Source organism: Zingiber officinale, unplaced genomic scaffold, assembly GCF_018446385.1.
Source record: "Zingiber officinale cultivar Zhangliang unplaced genomic scaffold, Zo_v1.1 ctg164, whole genome shotgun sequence".
NCBI classification, from domain to species: Eukaryota; Viridiplantae; Streptophyta; class Magnoliopsida; order Zingiberales; family Zingiberaceae; genus Zingiber; species Zingiber officinale.
In genome coordinates this window covers 15,314-30,410 of record NW_024589855.1, presented here as the reverse complement: position 1 = coordinate 30,410, position 15,097 = coordinate 15,314, and the positions used below count along the sequence as shown (strand labels likewise).

The window sequence follows — 15,097 nt, the reverse complement described above, 5'->3', positions numbered from 1 at the left end:
GTCCAAACAGGTCTGGAGGACCAATGTTTGGCAGGTAAGTTGAGGTATGCAACTGGAGGAGCGATAGGGAGGTCGGGTTTCTAAAGGGAACAACCTTAGATCGCTGATCCAGCTGAAGAAACCGGGAAGGTTTCTAAATTGAGATCAAGACAGTTTTACTGTCTATATTACTCATGCATTATATTACTGTGCTAACCTTTATTTTGCAGGAATATTGTTTAACTCTGTTTTGCAGATTCGGCCTGATCGGTCGACCGAACAGGAGGATCGGTCGATCGAACCAGCTTTACTCAGACCAGAGATCAGTTCAGACCAAAGCGAAGCACAGTCCGATCGATGCCTGATCGGTCGACCGATCCAATCAGCATTAAACAACATTAAAAAAAGATCTCTGGCAGATTTCGACGAACAAGGAAAAGACTTGTTCGGTCGACCGAAAAGATGGTTCGGTTGACCGAACCATTAAAGATCAGTTAATGCAGATTTCCGAGCCAGCTTCAGACTTCGGCCAGGAAGGAAGGAGGGAGCGGGTTCGGTCGACCGAACAGTGGGATCGGTCGACCGAACGCCCAAGGCTTATAAATTGAGGCTCGAAGTCAGAGGATGTATAGAACTTTCTGATCAACTCTTGTGCTCTTCTGCAAGCTGCTCACGTTACATGTCGTCATCAAGTTTGTAAGCGACTTCATCCAACAGTGCCGACCGAGCTACGATTTACTACTTCTATTGTCGTTATATATTTATTTTAGTACTGCACTAAATTTCTGTAAGATAGTAGGAGTGTTACTATCTTACATATTTGTACTTGTACGATTCACTTCTTTCCAAGAATTTCGGAAAGAAGGATTATAGTGATTTGCTCATCGGTGCGGTCAAGGACCGCGGACCTTCGAGTAGGAGTCGAGCTAGGCTCCGAACGAAGTAAACGAACGTCTCTCTCTTTACTTTCCGCTGCACATTTCTGATTTCAAAAAGGAAAAGAAAAGTTTTCAAAGAGTACGATATTCACCCCCCCTCTATCGTACTCATCCGATCTATCAATTCTATGTTAAACGATGCTACTAACTGTTTTATTTCTCTAATTTCTAATAATAGTTATTAAACAGTACACTTTTAGCAGTCATTTTGTAAACCACTCTTATCGAAGTTAAAATTGATCAATATTTTTTTTTTAAAAAAATAACAATTAAAGTGTACAATTTACTTAATGTAATTTTATTTTGTACATCTCAAATTTAAATTTATTTATTTAATATAAATATTTATTAGTCAAACAAATTATTCTTATAAAATCTTAATTTTATTTATATCAATTTTCATTCTTTTCTTATTTTTATTTTTGTTAAAAGAAAATTCTTAATTAAATAAAAAAAATTCTTAATTTTATATATACCAATTTTCTTTCTTTTCTTATATGTATTTTCCTTAATTTTTTTTCCTTAATATTTTTTCCCTAAACACATAACTTTCATTTCTGGTATCGCACGCAACCTCACACCTTCATCTTCCTCTATCTATCTCCGAAATTCTAAATCTCATATCAAAAATCTTTCCTTTTTTTTATTCAACTTCGAACCTAAATCTCACGCAAAAAACTTTTCTTCTTCCTCTATTCAACTCCAAATCCTAAATCTCACTCTAAAAAACCTCTCTTTCTTTATTCGTTTTTTATCCATCCTCCAATTCGCACTACTAAAATATAAATTTATTTATTTTATAAATGTTTTATAATGACATTTATTAAAAATTATTTATTCTAAAATTTAAAAATAATATTAGATTATTTATGATAAGAATATTATTAAATATTATTATTATTTATATAGAATCATTATTTTTAAAACATATTAACCTTATTATTTTTTTCTCTTAAATTTTTGCTTTTATTAGCCTCTAATTGCAAGTAAAGTTAACCTAAATGTTTTCCTTTCCATTTTTAGTATCAACTAGAACCAAAGTCCTTTCTATAGATCATCTTAGTCTCATATTTCCATAGGTAATTAAAATCTTTTACTAAACCCGACATTGTTGGACTTATTAAGAATAAATGTATAATAAAAGAAAATTATTAATTAATTAATTAATAATTAACTAGCATATAAATTTATCTTTCAGTAAGTGATTATAAATTAATAAATAGATGAATAAATATGTCTCTTAATCTTCTCCTAATTACTAAGAATAACAATATAACAAAAGAAACTATTAACTAGTTATTAAATAATTAACTAACACATACAAATATTAATAGTTGTAGTATAGTTGATAAGATATTAAGTTATAATTTAGGAGACCTAGGTTTGAATTCTAATAACAACTAATTTTTTTTCCAACTTTAAAAGAAAATAAAAATAAAAATAAAAATAGGGTCAACTGGCACTTGACCCATTGACCCGGTTAAGATCCCGAGGTTGGCGAGTCTACTTGTAGGATTAGTGCTCCTATATCCATGGTGTGTAAGAGTGGTTTAAAATCATTCTAACACTTAAAGAGTTTTAGAGCAGTTTGAACCACTCCTGAAAATATAGTTATAGAAGTGGGTTGAAATCGTTCTTATATGTATAACGTGTAAGATCGGTTTCAAAGCGTACCTATAATAGGAGCGGTTTTTTAATTTTTATCAATGGTTACGAAAACAGCTTCAATAGGATATAGGGACGGCGACAAGAGGAGCGGTTTTCAAATCGTTGGTAAAAATATAGGAGTGGTTGAAAGTCACTCTTAAAAGTAAAAAAGCCGTCCCTATATAGATTTTTTTTTTTTGTAGTGAATTATCTTTTGTAGAAATTTTAGATTTAAGTCATCTTTATTTTTGGGCGGGTTATACTCAGTTTATTAGGGATGAGGATAATTATTTTTACCATAGATTTTAAGTATAAATCATCCAAGGGTATAACCGAGTTGGTAATTATATGATAAATTTATAGCATGGAGTAAAAATTGAATCTCAACGAAGTCGGTAAAAAATATCCTTTCATGTAGGGACTTACTTGGTATTTGATTTACTTCTTCCTAATGTCATGGGACAGTGAGAGGCCGTAAGAGTCATGGATTTTATCTTTTGCATTATTTTAGGTATAAGTTGCTCAGTGCAACGGTAAAGTGTTTTTATTATAGTTAATCAAATATTCACATATGAACGCCTAGTGCGATGCATTGTGGAAAGCGGAAGGTCGGATCCTCTAGATATCGCAATTTAAGTGCGATGGAGAGAATGAATCATTTCATTCATAGGTGGAATTTTATGGAGCCGTGGGATCTCACCTATTAGCAACTCTTAATCTAAAAACAGACCAAAGATTGCGATCCAAAGGATCTTGGATGCTAGCCAAGCAGTGAAATGTCTTAATGCATCCGTTACAGTAACAAAAGGTTTAAGTGACAAAACGTTGATTGTTCCACTTGGGCGAATTTTGCCCCAATCAGTCCGACATTCGACGCGCAGGTCGTGTCCGCACACAAGTCAACATGGTTCAGTACAATCTAGGCCCTGAATTTGCACCCTCCTACGCACTCACGTGTGAAAGAGAGCCTCTCCCATGTATTTGTTCACATCCTCAATATATGCGAATTAATATAAACTAATCATCATGCCATAAAACTCCTAATATGAGACTAAAAATCATTCACAATGAAATCTCTTTTTTCTCTTTCACCTTTTCTCCATTCACTTATTATTCAACATATAATACATTTATAATTTTAAAAATAAAGATGAATTAATATTAAAATAAATATGAATTTGTTAATAAAAGATAGATGCTAATATAATTCTTATAAAATGTGATAACATCCGCATCAAATATTTTTCATCATCGGTTTTATGGTACGATGAAGAAAGATAAATTAAATACGAACAACTCTTTAAGTGAGAGAGTTATTTGAACCTTATCTACTGATGCGAGTCCACTATTTAGATATTAATTCAATTATGTCATTAAAAACGAAGGTGTTAATATAATGAATATGTTATATATGGATCTTATATTTTTGAACAATCTGTATATATTAGGTTTAAATTAATACGGATGTTTAAGTAACGGTAAGTAACGTTTAGTTGAAAATTTATTATATTTTGTTTTAGCAGGTGAGATTTAAATATTATAGAAAAGCTACTAAACATATAATTAATTAATTCTTTCAAGGCCGGTGGTAACACAAGGGATAACTTTAAATAATTTACTAAAATAAATAAATAAATAAAATTTAACACATATTTGTGGTTAATTCATTAATTGTAAATTATTTGCAAATTTACAAAAATTGTAAATTATTTGCAAAAGCATTCATAATAAAATTAAAAAATTGATTTTATAAATAAGTTACAATATCACCCATTAACCAAACAAGTTTTAAAAGTAAAGTTTTAAATAATAAAATAAACTCGAATCAAAAATAAAAATTGATAAAATCTAAATGAATTAAATTCAAATTAAGCTAAAACTAAAAAGGGAAGCAAATTAGTTTTAGACTCGCACGTTATTTTATTAAAATTTGAAAAACATAAAATGTGTCGTCCGTGATCCTCTTGTAAGATTGGGTTGATTTGGAGATGGACGGTCGAAAATGTGCAACGTGGTTCATGCGGAAACAGATATACTAGAATGAGAATCCCGTTAATGATTTAGGCCGAGGCGGTCGCGGCCCGGCCCACCGCCATCTTTCGCCGCCGCCAGAAAAGGGGGCGAGAGGGAGCTGGGAAGACGCCGCTTGCTCTCTTCTCCCTGCGATCCCTCCGCTCTCCTAAAATTTTCCCATCGTTCGATTTAGTCCGCGATCCGAAGGGTTTCAGGAGGCTCAGCACATTGATTTGGTCTATTTCTCGCTCCGTCTAGATCTGTTTTTAAAGCATAGTTTTCCTTCTTCGCCTTGATTTTTTTCGCTCGGAAGGGCTCCCTTTCTTTTGCTGCAGTCTTATTTGAAATATGCGTGTTGCATTTCATCGAGGGTAGTGGGAATTTAGTGGTAGGATCTTTCTGAAATATTGCTGGATTCTATGCTTCGTTTGTCGATCTCGATCGACCGCCCATACAAAAATTAGGTTTTTTTTCCTATTCTGTCGTCGTCTTTGATTTTAATTTTATATGAGTAGGCTGCATTTTTTTTTACCTGTATGTTGCAATTACGGTTAGTAATATTTGATTTTAACTCTTTGTTTAGTGTCTTGATAGTTCAGGATGCAATTCACTGATTAAAAAAACGCATCTTTTCCCCTCTATTGATCTCCGGCGAGTACTTATTGATTATTTTCTTTTAGGCTGCTTAAGACAGGGATTGCTGTATAAGCGTCAGGATTCATACCGCTAGTAGCCTCCTTCGTGAGTTGCTGCTAACGGTAGAGGCCAGTTACAATCTTCTGGCGTTGCTGGTCTTTTCTTCGAAGGTGATGGTAGTCACGACCTAGGCACTGGGAGCTCTATGTCGGCAAACCGCTGCTCTGGTCTTGGACCAGCTTCTAGTGATATTAACCAAATACTCAACAGCACGGGAAACACCTCTGGTCCCAGTGTTGGTGCAAGCTCCCTCGTCACGGATGCCAACTCAGCACTCTCTGGCGTTTCTCAGTTGCAAAGAAGCACAAGCTTCAATAACGAGTCATATATGCGGCTCCCTGCCTCTCCCATGTCTTTCTCCTCCAACATATCGGGTTCTTCCGTGATGGACGGGTGCTCCATAATGCAGCAGAACTCTCTTCAAGAACAGGTGCAGAGGCAGGGTCTGTCTACAGCGACATCTCAGCTTGTGAAACGAGAGCCCACTGCTTCAATGAACGCACAAAAGAGAGCACGGCTTGATGGAATGGATGATGATGCCCTGCAGCAGCAGATAATCCAACAGCTTTTGCAGAGAAATGAGTCCATGCAGCCACCGCAAGGCCTACAAAACCAGCAGCTGCAAGCTATTTTCCAAGAGCAGCGATTAATGCAACGTCAGCGGCAGCAGCAGCAGATGATTCACTCTCTTTCTCAGATGCAAAGGCCCCCTATCGCTCTTCAGCAACCACAACAGCTGCATCATCTTATGCAGCCTAATCTTCACCCAAATAATTCCGTCAAACAGCCTCTTCCTTTTAATAATGGGATATGTTTTCGCAGGCTTATGCAATACTTGTACCATCTGCGACATCGACCAGCAGTGAGTTCATTATTTCACATGCACATTGTGTTATGTTCACTATGTCTAACCTTGCACAAGTTTTTAGCATACTATGAAGTGTCCTAAGAATGAATCCTTTTGTAGGATAACTCTATATTGTACTGGAGGAAATTTGTGACCGAGTACTTTGCACCACGAGCTAGGAAAAGGTGGTGTTTATCCTTGTTTGATAATATAGGCAACCACACACTTGGTATTTTCCCGCAGTTGGCCGTGGTAAGCATTTTTTTATGTTTGATATTTCATCTCAATGCATTCTGTTTGATGCATCAGTTACCATTTAATATCTGTGAATTGTATTGCATTACAATTACCCTATGCACAGTGCTTTTTAGGGAGTTGACAATTTCACTGCTTCTTTCTCATGCATATTTGAAACCATATCAGTATTGCAGCATGATTTGGGCAATTTCAATAATTAAATATCTAGGTTGGGATTGTAAGCTTACATATTAATGACTTTCAATGAAGCCCAGGGACAGTAATTTCAATTTTGCTGTCTATAAATCCATACATTGTGAAAGTCACCCTTTCCCCTCTATTGTATGAGAACAAAATTATTCTCACATGAGATTCAATGTTACAATTTGGGAGTCTAAAGGCTGCCTTGGTAGTATAAACTCAATCTGATGTATACACTGGAATCTACTATTTTGATATATCCTCTTCTCATGGTTATTTATGCATCTTAACCTCGTACGTGTCAAAGATCTCCTGGATGGTAACCTGATCACTAAGAGCAGTCATAGCTGACCGTTTAAGATACTCCAATCACTGTTCTAACCAATTATTGTACATCGACCATGTGAGAAAATCCCACCTGTAGCCTCTGGGCGTGCAGTTGGGAAGCGGCACCAAAATGGAAATCTTGTGTTTTGCTGTTAAAAAATGTTGTACATTGTAGTTGTTGATTATACATTGCCAGTATTTTTAATTCTTCTTTTCCAGATGAATTTTCATCTCTTGAAAAAGCAATTTCTCTTCAACGAAGTCATTGAGAGACTTTGTTGAGCTCCTTAAGAAATATTATTGCCTAATTAACATATATATCTTATTTTTAATGATTAATAAATATAGTTTGTGCATATTTGGCTTTTGCAGGATGGATGGCAATGTGATGTTTGTGGTTCCAAATGTGGAAAAGGATTTGGTTAGTAGTCGTCCTCTGTTGACTTTATTATATGGGATAATTTTCTTTATTAAGTACATTTATGACTTATCTATTATATATCATTTTGTCATTGAGATTCATATTCAATTTAATTGTTCCATTATTTCTCAAATAAAAGTAGTGAAACGAGGGATATTTTGGTCAGTGAGAGGGAATGAAATTGTATATTTCCAATGTTTGGAATCAGAAAAAAAGGACTTTTGCTGAAATGAGTGCAATTTGCTCTATACACAACAGGTATTATATCAAAAATTTGGCAAGGTCAACTCCTTTAAACTCAAGAAGATTGACTAGACCTAATACTCTTTTAAGTCGAATAAGGTTTTGATTGGTTTCTGTCAAGTTTTTATTCTCTAACTATCAAGCGGGAATGTATGTTTTTGCTGTCATTGCACAACAGTGATACTATTGTATTTGGAATTTACAATCAGAGCTTCTGTTTGACTATTATTTGAGTATCATGAACACGCATTTGTATGCATTTTTGCCTGGCCCAACTATCTAAAAATTTTGTGTTCTGCCTTGCGATAAGTTCCTCAAGGGCTTAGTAAAGTGTTGATTCTAAAGTGGAATGCATAGTAACATTTTCTTTTATGGCATATCCTACTAGATTGATCCCATGATTTTTTTGGCATATATGTGTTCACCTTTATTCTTTATGAGGTACCTTATCCTTTTATGTTATATCCATTATTTTCTTAGTTCATATGTCAAATCAGTTAAACAATGCAAATGTAATTCCTAGACTTGCTCTTGGTCTTTGTTAGTGTATGCAAGTTGACTTATTTGAAGTTCATTCTCACTCTTTTTTTGCAAAAGGTCATACGTTGACCCCGTGTTCCCCCACATGACCGGCTCCATAGTCATTTGTAGAGAGGTAAAAACTGAGCAGGTCACTACGTGGATGGGTATTTCCGCCGGCTTCGCGGGAATCGACCCTTGCCCATTTTTACAAATCCACCACGTAGTGACCAGCTCGGCTATGCCTGGGGGCAAGTTCATTCTTACTTTTGGTCCTTGTTCTCAACAAATTGACTTATTCGGAGTTCATTCTTAGAAAATGTGTGAGCAAGCTATTTCAAGTTGTCTTTTTGTAAATATGTTCTCTATTTGATATATTTCTGTATAGATTTTTAAATAGGATGTCAATCTCTATTTTTTAAAAAATATTAAAAATATTTTTCCTAGTCTAAATACTATGGTTTGCTAAGTTACTTATAAATATATGTTTTATGTTTTTAACAGAGGCCACTTTTGAAGTATTGCCCCGTCTTTTTCAAATTAAATTTGATCATGGTGTTGTGGATGAAAATCTATTTCTCGACATGCCACATGAGTGCCGGCTGTCTTCAGGAATAATGGTATTGAAGTATGAAAGAGCTGTTCATGAAAGTATTTTTGAACATCTACGAACTGTTCATGAGGGACAATTGCGGATAATATTTACACCAGAACTTAAGGTTTTGTATTAAATGGATTTGGGAGTGTGCCTATTTCATTTAGATTACATCTCTCACCTTTCACTTTGTAATTATACTCTGTTTGTTTATCCTTCAGATTTTATCCTGGGAATTTTGTGCACGAAAACATGAAGAATTTGTTTCTCGTAGATTGGTAGCATCTCAGGTATTTCGTTTATTTGCGATAATTTCTTTCAGGAAGAATCTAAATATGTTTAGAGAAAAACCAAAGGCCATATTTAGTGTTAGCTTGGCAGGGGAAAAAGGATAATATTTAGAAGAGGAAAAAATTTAAAAAGAGAAGAAAAATCTCTCTCTCTCTTTCTCTTTCTCCCTATCAGTCAGCAAATTCTGATGGGTGAACATTCATTCAAAACACTTCATTTTACTTATTTTGAGAGTAAGACAGAAAGAGGAGAACAATTGTATGATTATCTTCTCTATTCTTCCTCCCTTTTTTCTTTCCAAGTAAGCAGGAACATGATCTATATAACCGACTTTATCTTCTTCCAATTTCTCGATTCCCTACTTTCTTCTCATGTTAATAGGCCACAATGAAAGGAGACTCATTTTGCATTCATGATTGATTTTAGTAGAAATTCTCCTCCAATTTTGCTTTCATGTACTAATTTCATGATATTTATAAATTAATATATTTATTAACTGATTGGCAATGTCATGGCATAGTAAACAGGACTAGGAGCTGTAAAGGGCCGAGTCAGGACTTCCCACAAATTTATAGAGCATAATACTGTCAATATTATTGCCATATGATTTAGCTATAATGATGATGGGCTGTTTTTATATTTCCATCCCTTCTACAATATTTTGGTCTTTGATCTGATGAAATACGTTAGGCTTGACTTTTAATTGCTTGTTGGTCCTTTCTATAAATAGCATAATCACTGCCAAACTGCTTCTTCTCTTCCATTTGTTCTTCAACAGTTTGACCACCAGCAAATGAAACCCAACTGCATGTTTACCTCCTTTCTACATCTGCTGTCTGACTTTTCATCTGATGATCTTCCACTATTATCGTTGGGCATTTGCCATGAACTGCTTGTGCTACTTTTGCTCCTTCAACATCATGAATGTTAGAATCAGTGGTCGCTCTCTTATTTTGTGGGCATGTTCTGATGGTTACTAGCTAATCTTATTTGCTTTGATTTGGTTTTTATGTAACTCTTGTCAAATTGCTCACTACTATTTATTTATGATCTGATATTCCCTTGTTTATTCTGGTTATACATGAAAACCTAGTATTTGAGAGGCCATGCAAAAGTGATCTCTAGCATGTAAGAAAAAAAAAATTAAATATAACTTGCATAAAAAAATCCAATGTTCTTGAGTACATTGTCTTAATTTTTTAAAGTTATATTACTTATTGGATGTCTACATTTCCTGTATTTGAATACTTAGTCTTGGAGTTTGATCATGTTCTTTACTATTTAAAAAATTTATTCAGGTTAACCAAGTTCTGCAAGTTGCTCAAAAATATCGAACAGCTATGACTGAAAATAGCAGCGCTGGAATTTCACATCAAGATTTGCAGTCCAGCTGCAATATGTAAGTCAAACTAATTATGCATGAAAAAGTTCTGAGCCTTGTGCTATAATTGTGTTTGATCAGCCAGCATTAAATGGATATTCAAATAATGATATCTATGATTGATGTTCAGAAACCTCTATATTAGAACAAATTGTCTAGTGATTGTATTATTCATGGTTTCAGGCCTGGATATGTATAGACACTGGTACTAGACTGAACTTGTCTAATTGGGTTCGAACCTTATTGACACAGTAGTTTTAACCAAAAATTGGATTAATGCAAGCGAAATCAAGCCTAAAACTACTGAAAGTAAGCAATTTAATCTACTGATATGATGTGATGCACTCCAATCAAATGTAGGCTTGCTGCAGGTGTGCATCAAACTGTCATGATCCATTTATTTGACATTTACATTAGCATAACAAATTTGATCCTCAATGGGATTGGACCGCACAATGAAGAGGTCTATATGCATTGGAGGAATTGGTGTTCTAGCATGATTGATCATTATACATCATGTCTGTAATTGTGGTTGGAGATTATGATCTTGATGATATTTGATCTTACATGATGTTAGCTAAGCTCTCCCTTGTCACTTGAGAACAACATGCTTTCTTTTCTTTCCATTTTTATTCTGTTGATTCCAGTCATGTGCTTGTGTGAGTCATGAGCATGAGAACTTAGGTTTTGCATACACTTGGTTTGTTTCTGTGCTAGTCATCGCCATCATATATTCTATCGTATTGTTTCTATTGCTTTCTTATAAGATTGTGGTACCATTCAGTTTTGAGTGATGCAATACATCTCATCACCAGTTATTTGAGAGAATCACAAAACAAGAACTAATGTCAAATGAGTATGTAGATGTTTTTTCTGCATCCATTGTCACTCAAAACAATTTCAGTTATGTAGATGTCAAACTGATATATTATCAATTGTTAGCAAGTGACCTCTAATCTTTTGATACACTATGAACCCCACAATATATTTATGCTGACTTCTATAGAATAAGAAGTTTGCATGTTTGTCAATTTAGCTTAGGGTTGGTTTGCATCTTGCAAAAAGATTGGGAATCACCAAGTCAAATACACTTGGTTGGAACTCACTCAATTAGGCAGATGATACATATACATGCCAACACGTTGAAAAAGCCACCACTCTACTGCAAAACTCTGCATAACTCATCTAAGGTCAGGATTGTTACTCTTGCTGATTGCTCCCTTGGCAGAGTGAAATTACCTTGCGCACCTTGTGAGCTGACCTCTGCATCTTTGTGTTGTGCATCAACCAGTTTCCACTTGATCACCTATTATCTCTCATGTTGATCTATAGAATTATAAGCTGTAATCAATCACATCTAAATATCTGTTTTTGCTTTTTGTATGTTAGAGTTTTACTCTTTTCCTAAGATTGGGAGTTGAGATTATTCAGTTTAATAATATTAAGATGCTAGGTGCTGATACATTCCTTGTACTTGTTTGGCTTCTTCTATTTCTTTTTTCCTTTTTTTTGTTTTAATACTCTCTGTCTTGAATTCTTTTGGAAATTAATGAATTGATTGTGGTAAATTACTTGCTGATGGTCCACTATTTTTTGTTTGTGTGCAATACCCTGTGTTCCCTGTCAGTATACTACCTTACGCTTGACAAATCTGTCAAACAGGTCTTATATCAGTCAAACCTCTTATTCTTGCTGTAAAACTCAAATTTTAGGCACATGCTGGGACTGCCATACACCATTTGTTGCATTTGAAACCATTACCTACTGAATCAAAACATAGCCTGAATCCAGAAACAATTGAAGAGATTGTGACTGGCTAATAGGTTCAGGTAGTTTAAGCCAAACATGATATTTATATAAATGTGAGGAGGGGTACTGATAAAGAATGAGAGAGGGGCAAAACATCAACAGTCAGCCAAAAAATGTTTGTTTGCAGTTTTTAATTCATATCCAATGTGGCTAAAGAAGCCATTAGGCTGTGCATACAGAACCATTCTAGCTGACATATTATTCTTGAGAGGTCAGAACGTTGTGTCCTGTCATTTTGGCAACCCCAATTCAGGTGCCTTTGGCTGGGTTGAGTTGCTAATGTCATATATCCCCATAGGATCAAGTTACTTTCTCATGAAGCTTTCTTGGCAAACCATCTTGTCTGGCTGCTACGCTGCATTTAGAATATGACACTTTTGACATGCATCTTTTATTAATCTTGTTATCATTTTTGTGATTTATCATTTATGAAGTCTTAATCAGTAGAATTTCTAGATGACAATGTGTTCCACTGAGGTAAATTCTGAGGATACTGTTTCATAGTAATCTATGTAGATTATGAACACTTTTAATATGGCCTAAGTAGATTATGGACACTTTTAACATGGGCCTGAATATATGTTGTAGTGGTTTCTCAAACGCTGTGGTAAAACTTTCATGGATATGAGAAGACGAATGAACATATTAAACACACAACAGAAGCTTGGTAATAGCAAATTTAGGTCTATGCTAACACAAATAAAACTAACGAAGGAAATTAATTTTTAAATTGCTTGATGTATGCAGTTTTCTGTTTGTTCCCCTGACATTTGTGGGTATTTCTTTGTGATTTTCTTAGGTTTGCAGCAGCAGGCAGACAGCTAGCAAGAAATTTGGATTTACAATCAGTAAATGACTTGGGTTTCTCGAAAAGATTTGTCAGGTGCTTGCAGGTAAATGATTCAATGTTTTTCTCTATTAGTTATATAGAATAAACTTTATGCTGCTTGTTAATAGAAGAAACTCTATGCTGCTTGTCTTTGTAAATGTTGATTGCTTATTTACTTTTTCAGATAGCTGAAGTTGTTTGTAGCATGAAGGACTTAATTGATTTTAGCCAGGAGCAGAAAGTTGGGGCGATTGGTATGGTGTTCTCCTGATTTAGTTAGCAACATACCGAATTGTTATTCTTATCCATTGATCTTTTATATTACGTTCTAATTGCTTGACCAGATACTAATTGTGCATGATTAGTATTACGTAGTGACACATTCATCCCATGTTATGTCAGTCAGTATTCAAACATCTGAACCATATGATGAAAATTAAGCCAACATCGAAAATCTGACACTACAGAAGCATTTAGTTACATTCTTCTGTTATATAACTGTGACATGCTTTGTGCATATATATCTGATGTTCATGAATTTAAGTTAAAACATGATAATTTAGCAAATTCGGGATCGCTTGCGCTGTACAATTGTTCTGTGGTTTAAACGTCACCTCCAAAATACAGCAACTCTGACAAATAAAGATACCATCGAATGATTTTGAACATTCTGACTAATGTAGTAATGTGTAATTCTCTAACAAGGATTAGAAATAGTTGCTACCATTACAGTTTATATAGCTGATGTTTTTCTTTGTTCTTTAAGAGTGTTTGAAGAACTATCCAAGACATGCTGCTGCAAAGCTCCAGAAACTGAAGGTGGAGCCAGAGGAGTCAATGAGTTCTCATTGTTTGACAGGTGAACCATCTCTGGACAAGGTTGTAGGCAACCATCCAGGCCTAAGCGGTTACATAAATAAAAATCTCACAGCTAGCCAAGTTATAACCAACAGCCAGCAGAACATAATTGCGTTGAACAACTACCAGAGCTCGCTGAGGAATCCGTCTAATTTAAAGCAAAATGTGCTCTATCAGGAAGCTTTGAGTTCTCCAAGAGATTCTAAACACACACAGCCAGTCTCGATTCAGGGTTCTGGCTCATCTTCTCTGACAAACACCTCCATGAATAAGTTACCCGGCCAACAGCCACCTCCATTTGATAGTTACATGGTGCAGAATAATGATTCACAGACCTCGCAGATAAACCAGCACATACCACAGCACATGCTTCAGAAGATGCTTCAAGAATTGAGGAACAAGGGAACAGAACTGCAGCCGTTCAGTTCTCCAAATACAACTGCTAATCACACATCTGGAAACTTAATTGTAGGCGGCGGCACTTCATTCCGAAATGGAATAGAGCTGCAAAACATGCCAAATAACAACCTTCCTAATAACAATAACCTGGTGGCAGGGCAAAGCGCAAGCAACAGTTTCAAATCCACTACCTCCGCCAACAACCCTTCGATCAGCAGCAGTAATACTAACTCAAGATCAGACTTACCTGAGAATTTGGATCTGCCAGAGCTCGAAAATATTGCTCAAGAATTCTTGTCCGATGACATGTTTGATGGGGATTCTTGGTGAGGTTAGTTATGGTCGGAATGTGGAAGTTGTGAATAACTGAAAAACATGTAACTGAAAAACATGACGACAATTCTGAAGTGCAATTCGATATCTACATATACTACCGTAGATTTGAGCAAATGACTATGTTATCCAATATATGCAGAAAATTTAGTGTGTTTTCCCCTTAGTTTTGGCATATTATCATGTTAGGTCTCCTGCAAGTATTCCTTTTAAATCCAATTTGGAAAGATATCTTCTCTTTTGGTGAAATATTATTCATCACTGAACCCATATTTTCTTCTTTGGTCATATTGAAAATTGCAGATGAGTTTAGTGCTGTTTTCAGTAACAGAAGATTATCATTTTGGTGATCGATATTAGCAATCGTATGTCTTTGGTATCTCAACAAGATCAGGGATGAAGAATATCACCGTGCACTTTTATGCGATAATGATTTCGCTACAAAGGATCATCATCCCCTACGGACACAACGAGTTCTCACTAGAATTATCTGTTGAGCATTTAAATAAATTCTTAAGGAGCAAAAGATGATAT

The 15,097-nt window shown here is 35.1% G+C and overlaps 1 protein-coding gene across 1 annotated transcript; it reads left to right on the top strand.

Moving 5' to 3' along the window:
* Nucleotides 1–4,636: 4,636 nt before the first annotated feature.
* On the top strand, nt 4,637–14,729 carry LOC122036435 (probable transcriptional regulator SLK2). The gene is made up of 10 exons (XM_042595750.1): nt 4,637–4,813; nt 5,258–6,135; nt 6,241–6,372; nt 7,258–7,306; nt 8,573–8,787; nt 8,885–8,953; nt 10,253–10,353; nt 12,944–13,037; nt 13,158–13,227; nt 13,740–14,729. Exons 2-10 carry the CDS (start codon nt 5,419–5,421, stop codon nt 14,558–14,560), a joined length of 2,268 nt encoding a protein of 755 aa, XP_042451684.1. The 5' UTR covers nt 4,637–4,813; nt 5,258–5,418; the 3' UTR covers nt 14,561–14,729.
* Nucleotides 14,730–15,097: the final 368 nt, after the last annotated feature.

What these genes read in the sequence shown, in the direction of transcription:
- LOC122036435 (XM_042595750.1), top strand. Translation starts at nt 5,419, where the DNA reads ATGTCGGCAAACCGCTGCTCTGGTCTTGGACCAGCTTCTAGTGATATT. An exon ending in TTTTCCCGCAGTTGGCCGTG is followed by an intron (nt 6,373 to 7,257) that starts GTAAGCATTTTT and finishes TGGCTTTTGCAG; the next exon opens with GATGGATGGCAATGTGATGT. An exon ending in GCAGAAAGTTGGGGCGATTG is followed by an intron (nt 13,228 to 13,739) that starts GTATGGTGTTCT and finishes TTGTTCTTTAAG; the next exon opens with AGTGTTTGAAGAACTATCCA.